The following is a 22,695-nucleotide window of genomic DNA, read 5'->3' as shown; positions in this document are numbered from 1 at the left end:
ATGTGCAAAGAGACATTTGAGTCAGCAGCTGGTTGGGGAACAGTGCAGGATGATTTGTAGTGCATGAGCATGTAAACATACGTATATTGCTGAGTCTTTTGTGAGATTGTGCATACGCAGCAGTGTGTGTGAGTGTCCATAGTGCACATAGTGTAAAGTGTAAGTGTCCATAGTGTAAAGTGTAAGTGTCCATAGTGCACATAGTGTAAAGTGTAAGTGTCCATAGTGTAAAGTGTAAGTGTCCATAGTGCACATAGTGTAAAGTGTAAGTGTCCATAGTGTAAAGTGTCCATAGTGCACATAGTGTAAAGTGTAAGTGTCCATAGTGTAAAGTGTCCATAGTGCACATAGTGTAAAGTGTAAGTGTCCATAGTGCACATAGTGTAAAGTGTAAGTGTCCATAGTGTAAAGTGTCCATAGTGCACATAGTGTAAAGTGTCCATAGTGCACATAGTGTAAAGTGTAAGTGTCCATAGTGTAAAGTGTCCATAGTGCACATAGTGTAAAGTGTAAGTGTCCATAGTGTAAAGTGTCCATAGTGCACATAGTGTAAAGTGTCCATAGTGCACATAGTGTAAAGTGTAAAGTGTCCATAGTGCACATAGTGTAAAGTGTAAAGTGTCCATAGTGCACATAGTGTAAAGTGTAAGTGTCCATAGTGTAAAGTGTCCATAGTGCACATAGTGTAAAGTGTAAGTGTCCATAGTGCACATAGTGTAAAGTGTAAGTGTCCATAGTGTAAAGTGTCCATAGTGCACATAGTGTAAAGTGTAAGTGTCCATAGTGCACATAGTGTAAAGTGTAAGTGTCCATAGTGTAAAGTGTCCATAGTGCACATAGAGGAGAGTGTCCATAGTGTAAAGAGAAATAAGAATAAAATAAATAAAAAAATTTAAATAATTAAAGTTCCATACAGTTTTTCTTTGGTGTGGTGAGGTTTGGGGTGGGGGGTGGTCCATGTTCAGGAGGTAGGGGTTTGCATGGGGTTTCAGAGGGGGGCGGGGTGGTTGGAGTTCAGGGCTCTCACAGCCTGGGGGAAAAAGCTGTTGAGCAGTCTGGCGGAGCGGGCTCTGATGCTCCGGTACCGTCTTCCTGATGGTAGGAGCTGGAAGAGACTGTGGGAGGGATGGGTGGAGTCCTTCACAATGCTGTTGGTTTTGATGGAACATCGTGTAAGGAAGATGTCCAGGATGGAGGGGAGAGGGGCACCGATGATCTTTGCAGCTGTGAAACAGGATTATTTATCCTGTTTCAAACCGAATTAGTATCAAAGATCTAAGAACCACTGCTTTATCTATGTTTGTGTGATAAATACAAATCTTAACTCTTGATAATACATTTTCACATGAATACTCACTTCTCACTTATATTCTCATTTCTGATTCATATTTTTAACTTTGAATTACCTCGAAACATACATTCCGTTACTATTTAACCTCTGCTCACTGTGGACTTGCACATGATAAAGGTTCTTTGTTCCTGTGCGTTGTCACAAAGGATTAATGTGTGTTAAAGGAACTGTATCTTTCCCCCTAAACAATAGCAGTGGAAAAGCTAAGGTTTTGTAGACTACACAACATTTTTAGTGTATGATGTCTACGAAATTAGCTTTATTTATCAAATATTCACAGAAATATAAAGTGTGACATATACAGATGTCAAATACATGTTTATGATATTCAATATAACAGTTGGTTTGCATGACACTTGTAAATACTCTAATAATGATTTAGTAATTTATTTTACTGTTTTCACTAGACACACTTACAATGCATTTCCGCATTTTGCAGATAATGTATCCTATTAAAACAATGGCCTGTTATTTCTTACTCAACTTTAGGTTGACATTCATGAGTCTTGTGTAGTTTAGTTGCACAGAAACACTTCACGGATTCTTCCTTGAGAACAATACGTAAAAATCCAGTTTCAGAAGGAGGTTTGACTTGTTTTCTGCCCACTGACAGAGATATGAAGAATAAGAGCATAAGTTGTCAAGGATGAACTACAGGTGCAGTATCCTTTGTTGTATTTGTCTAAATTGTATTGCTTTGTTGGTAACAAGACTTTACTGTCATTATATGATCTATTTACACTTGACACCGGATATTGTTGTTGCTAAACTACACCAGACATATATATATGCATAATGTTACAAAAGATTTCCATTTCAAATAAATGCTGTTCTTTTAAACTTTCTATTTATTTAAAAATCCTGGGGGGAAAAGTATGGTTTCCACAAAAATATAAAGCAGCACAACTGTTTTCAACATTGATAATCATAAATGTTTCTTGAGCAGTAAATCAGCAAATTCGTTATTTCTTAAGAATCGTGTAACTCTACATTTCAGCATCGTGTAATGATGCTGAAACTTCAGCTTTGCCTCACAGAAATAAATCACATTTAAGTCTTTATTGTAGTAATATTTCACAATATTACATTTATTTATTTTTATTTTCTTAATGTCTTCTAGACACAGAACAATGTGAGTAAAAATGCTGAATGAACTGGTCCATCTAAGAGACTCCGGGTTTGATCAGCCGTATCCCAGACATGGTCTCAGTCTACTGTGGTGGTTTGCTAATGAATGTGTTTCCATAGGTGGCGACGGCAGGATGACGTCAGGGTCAGGGGCCACTCTAACCTACCGCATCAGCCAAGGCCTCACTGAGATCTTTCAGAAGATGGAATGGTCAGATTTCATCAGAGAGGTAAAGATCCGGCAGCAGCGTTATCGACGTGGTAGACATTGAATTTGTGTTATGTGTGCATGCTCATCTATGCAGTCTGGATCCTGCAGACACTCATAGTTAAATTCAAACATTCCAGTCCCGTTTGTGTCATTACTTTGCTCTGGATTAGAAGCTTTATTATTCATGTGCTTGATGTGTCCCTTCTGTTTACTTTAAAAGTTTATTTTTAATGAATTGCATCTTTTCACTGCTTTAAAGAAACTGTTCACCCAAAAATGTATATTCTGTCATTATTTAGGTCCTTCAAGGTATCTTGGAGGGGTGAGGTATCCAAGTCGCAACATCTAGCCTCAGGGCTCAGTTCTTGGACCACTTCTCTTTTCTGTCTACATGGCGTCACTTGTCTTTCAGAAGCATGGCTTTTCATATCACTGCTATGCTGATGACACTCAACTCTATCTCTCATTCCATCCTGATGATCCGAAAAAGTGGTTCCCCTATGATTACGAGCCAAGAACCATTTTTAGTGCTATATATATATATATATATATATCAATTTTTTTTAGAGTGCATCATTGTTCTTTTGTTGATTTTGATTGCTTCCATTGTCCTCATTTGTAAGTCACTTTGGATACAAGTGTCAGCTAAATGACTACATTCAAAACCAAGCCAACCCATAAAATGTTCACTTCAGTATGCAGTTATTGAAAACTTAATATTTTTTACATAATAGGATTAAAATGGGGAAGTCGTGGCCTAATGGTTAGAGAGTCGGACTCGTAATTGAAAGGTTGTGGGTTCGAGTCTCCGGCTGGCAGGGATTGTAGGTGGGGGGAGTGAACGTCCAGCGCTCTCTCCACCCTCAATACCACGACTGAGGTGCCCTTCAGCAAGGCACCGAACCCCCAACTGCTCCCCGGGCGGGGGGTGTGTGTGTGTGTGTGTGTGTGTGTGTGTGTGTATGCATTTGTTCACTACTCACTGCTGTGTGTGTGCACTTGGATGGGTTAAACGCAGAGCACCAATTTCGAGTATGGGTCACTATACTTGACAGAAAAAAACAATAAAAATAGAAAAAATTGTATGACACTGTGGCTTGTGTGTTTATAAATAGTTATATTAGTTGGGTCACATTAGGGATGTAACGGTATGAAAATTTCTAATCACGATTATAGTGACCAAAATTATCACGGTTATCAGTATTATCACGGTATTGTTAAAATGTGCTGGATATGTTCAAAAAGTACCGATACATAAATCACTTCACCAAATTTTATACTTAAAAATCAACAAACAGCAAATAAAATGACTTTTTGTTTGCATAATCACTAAAACAATAACATTACCAATGAGGTCTGGATTTTAAATGACAACTTGACTGACACCAGTTTAATAGCATGTTCAAATAAATAATGTAAATGTTCAAATAAAGCTTTGAAAAAGTTTCATATAAAGGTAAACTGAATTGTTTAAATGTGTAGAATCCACATAAGCTTGTTTTTCATCAACCGGTTAAAATTTACAGCAGGGCATGCAAATTTAGTCCGTTTTTTGGCCAGACAGAAACTGCACACAGGCTGAATGCAAATAAGTGTCTGTAAATCCACTCTCTGACAGCAGGTGGCGCTTTATATGGAAAAGCTGAATTACAGCTGATACACGTGAAGTCCGCGAACAAAGCAGTATTGTGTTTAAGAACACTTCCTTTAGGTATTACATGGAGCGAAGATGAAAACAAAATGCCATCGAATCGTTTCAGAAGACAGTCAGATCCTTCAGAGGTACATTCATATAATTAATTCACTGATATATTCATTTGTATAATTCCCTCAGCACTCTTAAAACCTTCCAGCTTGTCCGCCCTGTTTTCACTCAGAATGAAACTCTGCTGCCGTGCGCTCGTGACACTGTTACACGCTGCTTTATGCTGGACAGTATTTATTTATCGTGAGTTGTTCAAATCGTGGTAATCGAATACGGTTTTAATGATAATTAAAATATGAAACGGTAATACTAACCGTGGGGAATTTTATCATGATTTATCGTCAAACCGGTAATCGTTACATCCCTAGGTCACATGCATGTTCACGTCGCTCATCCCATGCTTACAAATTGCAGGATGATGTATTTTTGTAGGCCAAAAACAAGTTGGGTCTGTGGTGAACCCAAACTCAAGCGATTTTAATCTTAATTTTTATCTTTATTCTTCAGCACAAAATACATAACTAATACCCTCATGTGATTTTTTAAAAGTTCTTACAAGTCTTGAAAAATTGGTTGATAGCAAGTGGCTATAGGACTACAGAGATAAATTAAGGACATTAGAATAGGTAAACTCATCTACTCACTAATCACTTTCACTGCCTCGTTGTGTTTAGAACTGTGCTCTCTCAAGCTATTCTAACTTAAAAGCTCTGTCCATGTGCAAAGATTATCATTATGAACAAAACGTCCAGGCCTACAAGAAGACATCATAAACTATCCTCATAGTGCAATTATTTCAAGCATAAGAACTGCAGGGTGTTACTACAGAATAATTCTTTGCATTGTACGGTGGCCGAGAGAGCTCAACGCGCTGCAAATAGATAAAACACCTGCAAATAAAGAAAACAACTTCCTCAATATTACAACGCACACGCTGAAAATGCTCACAACACAACCAAACAAAGAAACGCACTGCAAATAGAAAAAACACGCCTGCAACACAAGAAAACAACTTTCGTCAATTTGACAACACACGTGCTGCAAATGCTCACAACACAACAAAAGAAAGAAATGCACTGCAAATAAAATTTATTTGGTTGTGTTGTGGGCATTTGCAGTGTGACATTGAGAAAAACAACTCTGAGAACAATGTTAACTAAGAAAAATTAGTACGAAAAATACATATGATGCAATATAATAATGAGAATTTGGGAGGAAGTTCACTTATATTAGAAAAGTCCAGGTTTTTCAGGTGTGTATGAAACCCCGCTATGATCAAAACACTAATACACAAATTTTTGTATAATAGAAAGTTTTAATTTCATGTGCATCACAGGCATGTCAAGATATTTAAAAATTAAGAATACCTTTGTTTAAACCTTCATTTAAACTCACAGACACACTTGCACAGTCACTCTTTTGCAAACATACAACAAGCTGCAGTGTATAAGAAAATTAAGATATTAATGTACAGCAAAATTCTCCTCAAATCTATGCGTCTATAAATAAGGTCGGATGTTGTCATGATCGAACCATTTCACAGGGAAACCTCACGACACGCTGCGGTCCCTTTCCTGGCTCTTCTGCTCAGAGCTGACCCTAATGGAAGCTAAAATACATATACCTGATCGCCTTTATTGACAAACCTATGGACAACAGATTATTACCATTTAAACATTATTCTTATCTATTGTGACTCTTATAACGAGAAAGGAAAAGTGACCTGGTCTCACCCTCCAATACATATCACACACAAAACTGCTCATTCACAAATACATTAACAGTCAGTCTCTCAACAACTGCCACATTTGAAGTCACTTCTACCTGGACAGGGCTGTGATCCTGAAAAGAAAATTAAGACAAGTCAATCTCAATAAAAGGCCTAAATAACCTGACCTCTTCCTTTTTTTCTTCTTTATTTGATCACATCTATTTTACACTAAACACAAATAACCAAACATTCCAGGACTGGTCGATATTGAATACTCGTGATTATATATTTGCAAAAATGCTTACTTTAATCAAGCATTCATGCATATATTAAATATACAAATAAATAACTAACATTTGAAATGCACATAAATGTTACTTGCTCTAAAATAGAAGTGCAATTTTTGCATATGTATAAATGTTATGACATTTTGTGTCTATAGGTAAATTGTTATATATATTTTGCTCACATCAATGAGTGGGACGAACTCTTAAAGTGCTGTTCTTTTTATTTGGTAAAACATATGTGTTGAAATGGATAATAATAAAATGTGACATTCTGTAGTTTTGTCTCATATTCATCTTTTAATCATATTTGTAAATGTCTTGACTCCACAGCCAACAGAGCAATTTTGTCTTTACTGTTCCAATACTTTTGGAGGGCATTGTATATGTTGTTAATTTCCATTAATCTCATTATGTTAGAATCACAAATATAAACAGGTAAATATAGTAGTCAACATTTGAAGTGGACCAAAAAAGTTCAAAGTTGTCCTAAGACAAGAAAGCATTTTGGTTTTAGGACAACTTTGATTAAAGGTTTAGATCCACTTCAAGTGTTGATTACTGTATCTCAAATATTGACGAGTTTATAAATATGGATCAGTTCTATTGTCTTATATCCATTTTAAATCTTGAGTTTTACAGGACAAACTCACTTTAGCTTCTCCTGCAAGAGCTCGAGTCTCTGCCGGTCCACATATCGAGAGAACAGTGACACTAGGTTTGGAGGAGTAAACAGCGGTGATGAAAGCGCAGAGGACGGGACCTTCAAAAGCTCCCGCGTCACAGAGAACACCAACTCAGTCCTGGAAACAGAATGAAAAAAATTGGTATGAAGAACAGGACAAATTGAATCATTAGAGCTGGGTAAAAATAAATATTGATGTCTTGATTTTAATTAAATTTTTACAGAACAAAATCTATTCTTAAATCCCAAGAATCGATTAGTCTAGCCTGTTTTCAGTTAATGGACGGAACGTTGAAGGGCACCTCCCATCCAATAAATTGCAATAAGCATTGTGCTTTGGTACTTTAAATATGAAATGAAGTCTCAGATTTCAAATTCTGTCCATTGTATTTCACTATTCAAACAATAAATGCCATTTTGGGGCTGTTTAACCTGGAGTGACAGATCGCTGTAGCGCCTCAGTTCAACAGACGTGAACTGATCATCTCTTCCAATTTAACACCAGTTTCAGCACAAAATAAACTACACATCCGAAGGCAAGTTAAAAGAAAGATTACAACTTTACAATCCATATCCTGTCTCATGTAATCGCTCAGTGTTTCAGCCCTGCAAAGACGTCAATATAACGGCTTGTAAACAATGTAACGTAATATTTACCTCAGAAAAAACATATTCGGTGACCATAAACATTATGCTCATACTTATCAGTTGGAACCTGAAGAACATGTAGACTCAGAAAGAGAAATGTAAATGTCTAACTAGATTTCCTCTTAGCTTGCCATGCAATAGAATATATCTTGACTAAAAGGCAATATTACGTAGCTTCTTATAGTTTCTGTATAAAGGCAAAGGGATGTTTCGATAGGCAAGACATCCGGCTCTAGATTCTTGAACATCCTGTGCTCTTCTGTACCTCATAAGGATGCAGCATTACATCATGGGACATGTTGTCTTCCTTAACTGGCTATACTAAGTATTTTTCCTTTATTTGTGCTGAGTTGAAAGTTTCACTTCCACTACTACCCATATAATGTACCCTAACAATAAAGCTTTGTACCTCGAGTGAACTACACTACTTGTGTCTGTATCATTCTTGGTCCTGGGTACCCGCTTTTTGTGCTCCATCTCTTAACTAGACTGCATCTTCTCAAATTCTTTATTCTAACAGTCAACTAGAAAAATAAACTGTAGAGAGGGGCATTTTGCTAAATACAGTGTGTCGTATCAGTTATATCATTACTTCTGTATTCTGAATCTGTGCGCAAGGGATCTGCAACTGAATAATAGCTTTTAATCTTTTATATCTGCCTTATGTTCAACTGTCCCAATACTTATGCTCACATCAATGAGTGGGATGAACTCTAAAAGTGCCGTTCTTTTTATTTGGTAAAACGTGTGTTGTTGTTTTTTTTGTGTCACAAATCGCAAATATAAACAGTTAAATATAGTAGTTTTTTTTTTTTTTTTTTTTAAATGACAGCCACCATTTAAATGTTTACTTGTTTTTTTTTTTTACAAATTAAAGTAGAATTATGTAATTGTAACTTTTATTATAAAAAATTAAGTGTAATTTAAGCAGATGTACACCCTAAAAAAAAAAAAATCAGTCAGTTATATCAGTCAATATTATAGTAATGTAGTACCAACTGACTCGCATGTATATTTTTCAGCATCAGTTCAGAATTTTTTCCATGAGAAAATTTGGCATGAGTACCTGATATACATCCAAAATAATCGATATTGAATCAAATCGAAAGCTTGTGAATGAGAATTGAATCGAATAATGAAATTTGTGTCAAAACCCAGCCCTATGAATCATGATGAAATCCTGCAACACTAGTCATTTTCACACATGAATACCTGTGGAATACCAAGCATGCCTGTAGGGGAAATAGATAATACACAGACAGATGCTCACCAGCGGTTATCGTCCATGAGCTGACAGTTGGGATCAGAGCTCTGCATCCTCTCTCCTTCACTCAGAATCAGATAGAGCAACGTCACGCCAAACTGACAAACACAACACATACATTACTGAATTATCATTGGTTTAGTTTGACAAAAAGCCAGAGGAGACTGTGCAAGTTTGCCATTAAAAAAAATAAATAAAAATTTGACAGTTACCTTATTTTGCAGCACAAGGGGAAGCTGTCCTTCACTGCCCTGCAGCTCCTGAAGGAGGTCAGTGAGGGAGGTACTCGACATGGACTGGATTACTGCCATCACTGGCTCTACCAACCAACACAGTACCTACGAGAGAGAACATGAAAATGAGAAAACTTAGGCTAAAAGCTGACTCCTTTTTCCTAGTGCTAATCATAACCTATTGAACTTGCCACATCTCATTCTCTTCACTGAAAGCGTAAAAAGACCCACTCGTCTGTGACTATACCTGGTCTTGTTTGTCTTTCTTGGCCAGAGCTGGAAGGTTCCTGGCTATTCCCATGACAACAGCAGCAGCCTGGGGCTGTGGCAGGAAGGGGAGGAGTCTGGAGATGAGGCGTTTCCCCTTACGCACAGACATGATCATCAAGCACTGCTCATCGCTCACTCTGCAGAAGGGTGGAAAGTAGGTCTGTTACAATCACAAACCTTGATACCAATATCAGTGCAATATCTCACAGTTCTTGACTACAACACAAAACTATGCTGTTTTAACATGCTTGTTTATTTAAAAAAAAACAAGTTAGGTTTACTCCGATAGGTCCTTCAAAGTATCTTGGAGGGGTGAGGTGTCCAAGACTCAACATGTAGCTACTGGGGTGCCTCAGGGCTCAGTTCTTGGACCACTTCTCTAATTATCGATTAGTCGGGTCTGCCCACAGTGCACGTCCAATTTCAGCCGGTGGAAGTGGGTTTTGTAAATAAAAAAGGGCTTTTTAAAAAAAATCCAATTAATTGATTAATCGAATAAATAATCAGCCAACTAATCGTTTATCAAAATAATTGTTACAGTCCTACTTCTCTTCTCTGTCTACATGGCATCACTAGGTTCTGTCATTCAGAGGCATGGCTTTTCATATCACTGCTATGCTGATGACACTCAACTCTACCTCTCATTCCATCCTGATGATCCGACGACAGCTGCTCGCATCTCAGCTCGTCTAACAGACATTTCTAGCTGGATGAAGGACCATCACCTTCAACTCAACCTTGCCAAGACAGAAAAGCTTGTGGTTCCATCAAACCCATCGTTTCATCACAATTTCACCATCCAGTTAAGCACATCAACAATAACTCCTTCAAAAACAGCCAGACCACATTGCTAAAACTGCCCGATCCTTCAGATTTGCATTATTCAACATCAAGAAGATCAGGCCTACAAAATGTTTGCCTACACAACCACTACTGGCTCTACACACCTTTACCTAAATTCATTACTTCAGTCTTATGTCAGGGTTTCTGCAGGATTTTTAAGCTCAAATTTATGACTTTAAGACTTTTTTTTTGTTTTAAGACCGGCACAAATAAAATTAATACGATAAGCGCAGGGTAGGGCAATGTCTATAGTACAATATTAAACTGTAAAATGACTGTAAAAAGCATAATTTACAATTCAGATACAAATTTTCACAAAGTTTTATAAAATGATAAACTTTACATTTCAGCCTTTAAACCATTTTTAAGAAAATGAATAAGTCAAACGTATTAATTATATTGATTTTAACTATTATCATCAATACATTATTACATACATTAAATAACATGAATTAGGGGTGTGTGAAATTGGCAAAAAATGATTTTATCGATAACGATAATTAGACGATATTTTGCCAAGCGTGGTATTGTGCGGGTATCCTAAAGATTACCATGGACAGCTGACTCCTGAATGTTTTTTTGATATTCTTCATATTCTGTGTGGTCAGTTCACATCAGTGATAGAAATGAATCTTTTCCAACATGTTTTATGGGCATTTTTACCTTTAAGCCATTTTTTCTAAAAGTGTGCATCCTCTTTTGAGTCAAATTCTTGCATTTGGGCTATTACCAAGCAAATGAAATCAGTATCAACAAAATTTATCTTTGAAATGCATATGAAGTCACATTTAGATGTATTTACACATGTATTTGATATTGTTTAATGCAGCTCAGAGGGACATATAACGCTTTAACCTGCAGTTACAAATTCATAAATTATGTTTTGATATTTGAAACATAAAACGTTGAAAACTGATGTTTGAAATTATTTTAAAAAATGAAGATACTTTAAATGTAAAATGAAAACGGCCAGTAGGTGACAGTAAGTCAGTGTTTATAAGGGAGCCATTGCGACTGAACCGAATCATTTAAACGTTTGATTCATTCAGGAACGAATCACTGTCATGTTGCTCTGAGACTCGAAACTGCTGTGGCTATGTTTGGAATTATTTTTGTAATAGAAATAGAGCAAAAGCACGAAATATGGCGTCTAAAACGTAAGTCTCTTAATATTAACTTCTCGTTTATTGAACTTAATTGAAATCAATATCACATTTGTAATCATGCTGATTTTTGGGAGAAAAAAAGTCACTCTTCGTGTGATATTAACTATATGAAATTATATAAATATAGGCTATACATTTTCTGCCCCCATATCTTAAACTATGTGATCATTCTAAATGTATTTTAATGGACTGAATCGTGCAGTGAAACTCGTAGGCGCACTAGTTTAACCTGTTAACTGATTAATTCTCTGCCAGCAGGTGTCACGTTTGGCACAAATATAACGGTTTTCCCGGTAAAGACAACAGGCTACACAAAGCAGTGCAGCACCAGTCTTTGAACATGCAGAGCTCATGTTTATTTAATGAAATCATAGCCTTTTGAAGTTTAATCGTCACATTCAGCCATATCGCAATTCTTGTCTATCCGTTTTCAAATTTAAGACCTCTTGAAATCATAATTAAGACTTTCTTGTACAATTTAAGACTTTTTAAGACCCTGCGGAAACCCTGTATGTGCCCTCTAGAAGCTTGCGTTCTGCAAGTGAACAGTGCATTATTGTGCCATCCCAAAGAGGCACAAAATCACTTTTACATTAAATGTTCCCTCCTGGTAGAATGACCTGCCCAACTCAATCTGAGTAGCTGAGTCCCAAGTCATTTTCAAGAAACGGCTAAAACGCATCTCTTCCATCTTCATTTGACCCTCTAACACTTGCTCTCTCTATTCTAACTACTTGTTTTTGTTTATATTATAAAAATCACCCTATAACACTAGCATTCTCCATTCTACTTGTTTTCTTTTTATTATATTAAAAAAACCTTGTGTACTGCGTTAGTTTAACAGACTTGTCACAGCACCTACATTATTATTGCTCTTTTGTTGATTGATTGCTTCTATTGTCCTCAATTTAAATCGCTTTGGATAAAAGAGTCTGTTAAATGACTTGAATCCAAATTTAAAAACATGATCATAAAACTATTTCTCAACTAGTTTAGTTCATGTGCCTGTACTCATGTGGCTCTTCCTGTCGCACTCACCGGTCGTCCCACTCTTTTTCTCGGAGGGAGTTGTAGAGCTGCAGCGTATGGGTTTTATGCTGTTCTAGCAGGGCATCTCTTTGGTGCTCAGGGGTCTGCAAGAACTTCTTCTCAAAGTCTTGCACTTCTAATAGTAGACTGTACATCTACATAACAGAATATACAGGTTATTATTGTATTACATATTACACTTCTTAGTATATTTCGTGGAATACCGATTTACTTACAGGGCTCAACAATAACTTTCTGAAAACTGTATATTTATTTGTGGCCAGAAAAAAAAAATTTCGGCAGGGAAAATAAAATCTGAACAACTGAACTGACTGAGCTAGTAGAAATAATGCCTAGTCTTGAGCCCACAATTAGGAATACAATAATAATTATTATTATTATTATTATTATAATACTGTGGTTACAAAAGCTTCACTTCACTCTATTCTTACCTTCTCCACAGTGTAAAGGATTTGCCGTCTTTTGTTCCACACTTGCTTTTCTCTTTTTTCCTGAAAATGACAAAAGAACGAACATTGGTACAAAGAAACGGTACAACAATAACATGCACCTTTTGAATAAACTCTTTAGTCATGAAGAAAAATGCATTACTAGGACCAAAAATAATCTGTCGAGTTCTTTTTTGCATGTTTGCATGGGACCACTCATAAGTAACTAATAACAGGAGATGGTCCTCAGTGCAGAACACAAGCTCTAGGGGGCGTGGTTAGATCTCCAACCTTACATATGGCGCTTTTCCACGGCGTGGTACGACTCAGCTCGGTTCAGAACGGCACGGCTCAGTTCGGCTCGGTTTGCGTTTCCACTGCAGTTTAGTACCGCTTTAGAGTGGGCGGATTATTCACGTGTTGTTATAGTTGCACCGCCTCTACTGCCGTGACTCCTGAAAAACGTTTTAATTCCGCTTCGCTCCAAGCTCTCGCTGGATCTGCTCCTCGGCTATCAAAGAGAGGGACGTCTGTACTTCCTCAACAGTCAACGACACGGGCATTTTTGGTTGTTAAAAAAGGTGCGCCCATTCAAAACAGTTGAATTCCATCCTTCGCCAGCTGTGCCGATTTAAATCTAGCGGGTCTGTTGAGTCTCGTGCTGAAAGTTCAATGACGCAGGCAGTGACGATTCTCTCCAGCCAATCAGTGATCAGCAGAGTTTACACGTCACGTTTTGGTAACGGTACGGCTCGCTTGGAACCTCGGCCGAGGTGGTACTAAAAAAAGTAACAGATACTGTACCCAGTGGAAAACCCCCAAAAGTGTACTGTACTGTGCCGTACTATGCAGTGGAAAAGCGCCAATAGACTTAAACCTACCCGTCTCCACCCCCCTGGATCCCTAAACCTACCCATCTCCACCCCTAAACCTACCAATCTCCACGCCCTAGATGTGGATCCAACCCACATCTAGGGTTGGACCCCTAGATCTTTGTTCTTCAGTGAGGGGCTACTGAAAAACAGCATCATAAGTGGTTTTATAAAAATAGTCTATGTAAATGGCAGAGGGAGTAGAGTGCTGACCTCGTCATCACTGCGAGTGGTCACCACGGCATCAATCATTTTCCTCGGATTGTTCACACTGGAGACAGTGAGTTTTCCTAATGAGCCGGCAAACTGCACTGTGAAACAATCACAATCACAAAGTATTAGACCATTTGAACAGATAGAATTGATAGACCAGATAGAAATGCACAATTAAATCGCTAACAACTAAATATTAATTTTGCTTGCAAAATATAAATTTTTGGTTTGCTTGTAGTTATAAGAATGCTAAGACAGGTATTTTTTATGTAATTTTGCCTTGTGTTGGTTTTTTTACCTGGCCTATAAGTGTGCTCCAGTTTAGCCACCTGAGGAGTGATGAGTTTGGTGGTGTGCTCCTTCCTGTTGTCTCTGTCCCGCTCTTGACGCTTCTCCATTTTTTCATAGTAATTCTGCAAAACAAGAATTAAAAGCCATTATTAACCAGCAATAAAATTATCTACACAATATTTTTCCCAAATTTTTAGAAAATAACTAGATGGTACACAAACTCTGATTTCTCAAGCCTTGTCTAAAAGTCTAAAATAGTTTTAAAAACTTTGACACATTTCAAATGAAAACCTTATTTTTCAGTCTTGGGAAAGTATGGGTAAAAGAGTGATTACCTGGTAATAGTAGTCATCCAGATACGGATCGGTGCTTTGAAGCTGCATCATTTGGATTCTCGCTACCCATTCCTTCTCTCTTTGAGTCATCAGATTGCTGTAAGGATCTCTGTTTTTCCTGTCTCCAACACCTCTCCCTTCGACGTGATCACTGAGCGTATGAGAGACACAGAAACATTTACATGAGACATTTCAAAGTGAGGCTTCATTCAAAGAGAGGACAGATGGTACCCACCCCAAGCCTCTGTTCTGCATCCTCTGGTTGAGCATCCTGCGGTGCTGCGGGTGGAGGTGTGTGGTGTTGTGTCGGATGGGTGCATGTCCGAGAGGTGGCCCATGGGGACCCATTCTAGGACCAGACTGCCCAAAGAATGGCCTGAAACCCCCGACACCTCCCTGTAATAATGGGGGAGCTGGACCACGTGGGAACTGACCAACCAGAAAGAAATAGAAAGAAAGTTTGTCATGTTTCTATGGTTAGGACATGATGGAAGCTCTAGAATCACTAAATGGTGTATACTAATACCTGAGAGTTGAGCAGTTGGGCTCTCTGTATCTGAGACAAAACAGGACCAACACCAGCAGGGAATGGATGATGAGACAACGGTGAGTTCTGAGAGCGCAGAAAAAGCCTTTATCATAATTTGTCATTACAATACTGTTCAAAAAGTTTCGAAATAGATATGAAACCAGACTGCTTTCCTCCCAAAATCAAGGCAGTAGGGCTGCAGCTAACGATTATTTTTATTGTCAACTAATCTATCGATTATTTTTCAATTAAACTATTTATTGTTTTCTTATCAGTGGATGAATTCTTTAGTTAAACTATCAATCAATAACTTCTGCTATTAATCTTTTAATATTTTAAATCAAACGTTTTATCATAATACTTTACAAAAATAAATAACAAGAAAGAAAGAAAGAGAAATAAAAAGAAAAATAACAAGAAAAGCGAGAAAAAAAGCAATAAATAATTAATAAAAAAAAAATCAAAAAGAAAGCAAGGAAGCAAGAAAGGAATAATAAGAAAGAAAGACAATTACAGGGCAGTGATACAATACAGTCAATAGAAATGCACATTATTTACATTCAGTTACTGCTTGGGACAGACAGGAGTTGCTTACAGGTGAGAGACTTAAAATGTTTTATTCAGCAGATTAAAACATCTGTTTGAATACATATCTGACTGTATGAATGAGCAGCTGAAGTCACAACCGCATTCAGGATACTAGAGCGACAGAATCCAAAAAGGTGGCATAACACCGGGAAGTTTTATCACAGTTTACAGCCCCTTTTTAAATAAATGAGCCCAGCCGAGGCTTGTCCTATCCATCACACAGTTAAACAACTAATGACTTGAAAAGCTTTGTTAGCGAGTGCAGAGAGCACATTTGGTGTGCGCGTCTGAGAGCTCGCTCGATCGCACTGACGGCAGCTCCAGTGGATGTTAAGATGAACGCGAATCATTTCTCCTTCTCCGTCTCTGTAGGTGAATTAAACCCGTCATGATTATACAGGCAACTCGATGTCCCGTGCTGTTCTGTTCATTCAGCGCAGCTTTGAATGCGAGAATGGCGTTGTGACAATGTGAAGGAGTCAGTTTGGCTATATGCGGTTCTGACGGTTGTATAATAATAAAATGCTCTATGAACGCAACTCTATGAAGTGATGTTGCCATACTAGCCTTTACCTTCGGCTCTAGAGCCTTGTTTTGTGTGAAACATGGCAGAAAAAGTCTTAATGTAGGGATAACTGCAGGCTCGCGCAATGGGCGTGGCTGAAGGTGCGACTCGTCGACGCATTCCATGCTAATCGACAGTTTCAGAATCGACATAATTGATGTCGTCGACTAATCGCTGCAGCCCTACAAGGGTGACATTAGATGTCCCCTAAAGAGAGCCTCCTCAAGCATTAGCAAACAGGCATGAAAGTGGGGAAATTTGTGCACTTTTTTCACTGTATTATAGCACCACCGTCAGGCTGCTCGAGTTGACTGATTCTGAACTGATCTGGGACTCACAGCGATGCTGAGGAGGTGGTTGGGGGACAGACGCTCAGGGAAGGGAGGCGGGTAGCGTAGTGGCAGAGACGCTCTCACGTGAATGGCTGAAGGGTGATTATTCTGAGAAAAAAATAAAATAAATAAATGAACCACTTTAATTCAATGTAAATCACTGCATCATCCAGAAATATTAAAATACAAACATATCAACATTCCTTAGGTTAATTTAGAAAATCATACTACATTTTCAAGTGCACTTTTACTTTATGCATTAAATAACTCTAACCGAGATTTGTGATAGCACTTTCATATCATTGCTCTTTAGTTGGTTTTGATTGCTTCTATTGTCCTCATCGCTTTGGATAAAAGCTTCTGCTAAATGATTAAATGTAAATATTTGAATGCATTTCGGATGACATCTTACCTGTTGATTGTGGACTTGACTCATGGGCTGTTTCGGAGGTGTTCCAATAGGTACAGCCCTTACAGGTGGACTTCCAATCACAGGTGAGCAGGAGCGAGGAGGCGGAACCCTTTCGGAAAAATATCGTCCTTCTTCTCTGCTGAGTGCGGGAGGCCGATTAGGAAGCCCCACCTCTTTGATAATGGACATAAGCGTTTTGTCCTGAGCAGTTAATCGAGAAGTTTAGAAGAACAGCACAGAAAGACAAACAAGCAAACTTAAGAAAGCTTTTTTCATATACACAAGTGCTTTACCTCTTTTTGAGTGACTAGTCCAGAACCAACAGGACTGAAGCCCATACTGTTCTCCCAAATACTGTGAGAGTTTATCTATTGGGGGTGGGGGTGAGGGTGGGGGGGGGGGGCATTGGGAAGAAGGGACATATTCAGTATAAACGACCAATATTCAGAGCAGTAAGATAAATATCACAGAGACAAATCCATATCGTTTTAATTGACGACTTGACGCATCATAAAATAAAGCCAAGCATACTACTAAATTTACCTGAAGGCTCCTACGCATGTTTAAATGTTATTTTATCCACCTTAGTGCACACTAGATTCTTTCATATAGGGCAGACTAAACAAAAACATTCAAACCTGCAATTCCCAAATGCCCATTGCCCTTTATTATAAAGAGGTCAAACTTGAGCTTAAAACTGAATCCAAAGAATATAAAACATGTATCAAGTTCCAACAGAGGATTCTCTAATTTTCTGTAATTAAATTCAAATTAAATATGCATTTGTTTAATAAATCCTGGCTTCAGACCCTGTTGTATATCGGTGTTATGATTAGAAGCACACACAGTAAATGTACTATGTTTTTATATAATTTATTTAAATAAGAGATTTCTTTCATTTTTATTAAAAAATAATTTTTTTAGTTTAGTTTTTTAGAGTTTTTCTGATAAAAATGGTAATTAAAACGTAAAAAAAAATTAATTTCTTTGACAATTAAAATTATTACTACTAAATAAAAATATTAAAACAAATATTACTATTGTAATTTTAATGTAAAAATGTATCTAAGAAAACTGGATTGAAATTGTATTTCAACATGTTGAAAACACTGGATCATGAGCTACTCATGTAAAAGAACACAGTACTGTGCTTCACTTATATAGCGAATATATTTTTTTATTAAATCACAGTCTTTGCAATTCAATAATTAGACAATTTTGGCTTTATTTTAATTAATTGTGCAGCCCTATTTTACATGTGGTAGACATGTAACATAATCGCCACACCCTTAAAACACCTGTTTGTTAAAGTTACCTGCTGCAGTCCACACCCTGATGATGGCATTTTCATGTTTACAAACTAATTATATCAATAATCGCTTAATATGTTAGAGACACAATCACACAAACCTGTGGAAGAGGAGCCGGCCCTCTGTACATGCGCTGCTGCTGTTGTTGGTAGCTCAGCAGCAGAGAAGACTGTTCAGCTAATGCCGAGGGCTGAGGAGCCTGACCGGACGGCATCGGAGGAAGGTGAGATCTGTCTGACCTGGCGGTGCCCACTCCAGCAATAGCAGGATCCGAGCCCAAGATGAGCCGAGTCAGCGACTCCGCCAGGTCAGCGCCACCCCGTTCATCTATGTCAGGGTAAAGCCGGGAGGAAGAGGAGGGTTGAGGGAGGGCCGAAGAGTGGGCATTGCTGCCAACGAGAGGGAGGTCAACGGAGGAGGCGTCACCCGCTCCATGCACTCCGTCTCGTACCTGCTCATCAAGCTCTGCGAGGCGGGCGTGCTCTTCCTGCCAATCATCATCTACAGAGGAAAACATACGAGCAGATGTTACAATCTGAAATGCCAATGTAACTTAAAGACATGAAAATAGTCAGAAAACATTTTTTAAATTTAACATTACCTTCAGACAAAATATATGCACCTTTTACTTGTATGGCTCATTTACTATGACTCAGTTCTGAGAATATGAAACTTATACTCGAGGAGAAAAACTTACTCTTACATTTTATTCAGAGGCCTAAACTGAGCAAAATATGCAATTTGGTGCACTTGTTAATATTTATCTATACCAAAAAGAAACATGAAATTTTCATAGTTTGTAAATCAGTGAGAAGTTTTCATAGTTTGTAAGTTGCTTAGTCCAATAAATTGTTCTTGAAATTGTGAAATATTATTAACATAACAGATATTCTTATGTTTACTTCATAAAAATCTGAAAAGATTTCACAGCAAAAAGACATGTGAATCATGACCTGAAGATGGATATTTTTACAATTGCACTAAAGCGCCTCTTACTTGCTAAAAAGTACAAACTATCAGTTGCATGTAATAGATTATGTACAACAGGTTTTTCAGCAGTTTTAACCATTGGTCATTTTAGAAGCATAAGAAATCCATGTATCAAGTGCGACCCTGGACTACAAAAGCAGTCATAAGTAGCACAGGTATATTTGTAGCAATAGCCAATACATTGTATGGGTCAAAATTATTTTTCTTTTATGCCAAAAATCATTGGGATATAAAGTAAAGATCATGTTCCATGAAGATATTTTGTAACTTTCCTACCGTAAATATATCACAAATCAATTTTTGTTTAGTAATATGCATAGCTAAGCACTTCATTTGTACAACTTTAAAAAGGCGATTTTCTCAATATTTAGATTTTTTTTGCACCCTCAGATTCCAAATTTTCAAATAGCTGTATCTCGGCCAAATATTGTCAGATCCTAACAATGGTTTCAGATGTGTATAAATCTCAATAATAATAATAATAATAAAAAGACTGGCTTTGTTGTCCTGGGTCACAAATGTGATATAGTAGGCTTTGTTGAGTAAATTCATAAGTCCAGGTGTAAGGATTGCCGACAAAAACGTACCGATTGCCCCTGCACCGAAAGTGTCATCATTGAACTGATCAATTTCATCTTCTTCCTCTACCAACCCTTCCTCCTCCAGGGTGCAGTCATCGCCAAAAGACTGCAAAATAACACAGGAGCAATATAGATTAAATATACACATTTTCAACATGTCATAATAAAGTAGGTGGATCCAACTTAACAGTGGTCCTATGGAAAGATGATGCTGTAGCCACATGCACAGGTAAAATATTGTCCTTGTGCTCACCAAAAACCAACATGATCAGTGGTAGAGGACATTAATCTTAATTATTTAGGTCTTTTGACAACTAAAAAGATGCATCGCTCCTTAGAAACAGTTTATAACGTTACCTGTTTCCAACACGGAGTAGAAAAGTACAGAAACATTTAACGTTACAGGAAACTGCAGATAACAATAAATTTAAAAAGAAACCTCACATCACTCTCAGAGTGATAATATAAATGTAAAAAAAAGTTTGGAAAACGAAAGCGATCCCAGTGCGTTTCCATTGCCCCGGTACTAGCACGGCCTCGCTAACATGCTAACAAGGCCAAAGGTTTAATATCACAAATCTGGGCCACACTAAACTCAAAACAGCGGGTATTCGCTAAGGATGTTACAGATTTCAAGAAGCTTTTACATCTTGTTCAATGTCAACACCAGAGGAAACTGATGGTTAGGCCTCACAAACAATTTTAGCTCGCTAACGTTAGTGTCGTAAAACAAAGCCGCGGTTTTCCATCAAAATATGAGAGCAAATCTTCTAAACAGCAAAGAGCAATTTCGACATACACTTTGTAAAGAAAACATTTACCTGAAAATGGAACATGTGTCTGTGTTAAAATGATCTCGTTTGATTCTGCTGCGCGAGACGCCGCGCGCGCTTGACACACGCCACAAGATTCCTGGCGCGCGAGCTTAAAGACATGCACACGGCGTGAGTGAGTGCGCTTAAAACACTACAGGAGTCTGGATTGGTGACCATCATTTATGTGTTATAAAATATCCGGGTTTCTGTTTGTGTATTTTGGAATCCTGTTAAACATATACAAAATTTGGGGTATAGGAGAGTGATTTCAAATTATGATATAAATCCCCTTAGGAAAAGAGTCACATTCCATTAGGTTTTTGACTAATATACCATATACCGTTACATATACCGTTATGGTGTGAGAATGAGGAAACTGTATGAGTACTGTAACTGTATGAAACTGTAATGAGTACTTCTTCAAAGTACTTACACGGCCATAATACTATGGTGTATTAATAATGTAATTATTCAGCACCATGGTAAATGGGAGAATCAGTAGTTATCTTAGTAGTTACAACGATTTGTGTCAAAAGTGCTGGTTGTCTTTAGAATGGTTTTGAAAACAACAACAACAAAAAACTTTAATAAATTTTGTGAATTCTGTTTGATCTAATAACATATTTATTATTATTTGTATTTTTTGTAATAGCTGTGAAACAAGTGACTACACATACAGTGGGGCAAATAAATATCTGATACACTGCCGATTTTTCAAGTTTTTCCACTTACAAAGAATGGAGAGACCTGTAATTTTCATCGTAGGTACATCTCAACTTTGAGAGACAGAATATAAAAAAAAAAAAAATCCAGAAAAATCACATTGTATGATTTTTGAATAATTAATTTCCATTTTATTGCATGAAATAAGTATTTGATACAATAGAAAAATATAACTTAACATTTGGTACAGAAACCTGTGTTTACAATTACAGAGGTCAGACGTTTCCTGTAGTTCTTCACCAGGTTGACCACACTGCAGCAGGGATTTTGGCCCACTCCTCCATACAGGTCTTCTCCAGATCTTTCAGGTTTTGGGGCTGTCGCTGGGCAACGCGGAGTTTCAGCTCCCTTCATAGATTTTCTATTGGGTTCAGGTCTGGAGACTGGCTAGGCCACTCCAGGACCTTGAAATGCTTCTTACGGAGCCACTCCTTAGTTGCCCTCGCTGTGTGTTTGGGGTCATTGTCATGCTGGAAGACCCAGCCACGACCCATCTTCAATGCTCTTACTGAGGGAAGGACGTTGTTGCCCAAAATCTCACGATACATGGCCCCATCCATCCTCTCCTCAATACTTTGTGGTCGTCCTGTCCCCTTTGCAGAAAAGCACCCCCAAAGCATGATGTTTCCACCCCCATGCTTCACGGTTGGGATGGTGTTCTTGGGATTGTACTCATCCTTCTTCTTCCTCCAAACACGGTGAGTGGAGTTTATACCAAAAAGTTATATTTTGGTCTGATCTGACCACATGACCTTCTCCCATGCCTCCTCTGGATCATCCAGATGGTCTTTGGCAAACTTCAGACGGGCCTGGACGTGTGCTGGCTTGAGCAGGGGGACCTTGCGCGCTGCAGGATTTTAATCTATGACGGTGTAGTGTGTTACTAATGGTAACCGTTGAGACCGTGGTCCCAGCTCTCTTCAGGTCGTTGACCAGGTCCTCCCGTGTTCTAGGCTGATCCCTCACCTTTCTCAGGATCATTGATACTCCACGAGGCGAGATCTTGCATGGAGCCCCAGTCCGAGGGAGATTGACAGTCATCTTGAATTTCTTCCATTTTGTAATAATTGCGCCAACAGTTGTTGCCTTCTCACCAAGCTGTTTGCCTATTATCCTGTAGCCCATCCCAGCCTTGTGCAGGTCTACAATTTTGTCCCTAGTG

At 38.0% G+C, this 22,695-nt stretch overlaps 1 protein-coding gene across 1 annotated transcript; it reads right to left on the bottom strand.

Moving 5' to 3' along the window:
- Nucleotides 1-3,950: 3,950 nt before the first annotated feature.
- On the bottom strand, nucleotides 3,951-20,963 carry LOC306872213 (protein PAT1 homolog 1). Its single transcript, XM_079420700.1, has 18 exons — nucleotides 20,817-20,963; nucleotides 20,002-20,101; nucleotides 18,525-18,925; nucleotides 17,408-17,482; nucleotides 17,115-17,315; nucleotides 16,709-16,810; nucleotides 15,215-15,301; nucleotides 14,924-15,117; nucleotides 14,689-14,839; nucleotides 14,361-14,475; nucleotides 14,063-14,160; nucleotides 12,981-13,040; nucleotides 12,538-12,683; nucleotides 9,468-9,627; nucleotides 9,200-9,325; nucleotides 8,994-9,085; nucleotides 7,044-7,193; nucleotides 3,951-6,237 (listed from the first exon to the last, which is right to left on the bottom strand). Exons 1-18 carry the CDS (start codon nucleotides 20,829-20,831, stop codon nucleotides 6,216-6,218), a joined length of 2,295 nt encoding a protein of 764 aa, XP_079276826.1. The 5' UTR covers nucleotides 20,832-20,963; the 3' UTR covers nucleotides 3,951-6,215.
- Nucleotides 20,964-22,695: the final 1,732 nt, after the last annotated feature.

This window comes from Barbus barbus (assembly GCF_936440315.1).
Source record: "Barbus barbus genome assembly, chromosome: 7".
In the NCBI taxonomy this organism is placed as follows: Eukaryota; Metazoa; Chordata; class Actinopteri; order Cypriniformes; family Cyprinidae; genus Barbus; species Barbus barbus.
The sequence above is the reverse complement of the archived record's forward strand: the minus strand, read 5'-3'. Positions and strand labels throughout refer to the sequence as shown.

Excerpts from the sequence above, each read along its gene's own strand:
- LOC306872213 (XM_079420700.1), bottom strand. Across the intron at positions 17,316-17,407 it reads GACTAGTCACTCAAAAAGAG|GACAAAACGCTTATGTCCAT; the intron begins GTAAAGCACTTG and ends TTAACTGCTCAG. Across the intron at positions 9,628-12,537 it reads GAAAAAGAGTGGGACGACCG|AGTGAGCGATGAGCAGTGCT; the intron begins GTGAGTGCGACA and ends ACCCTTCTGCAG.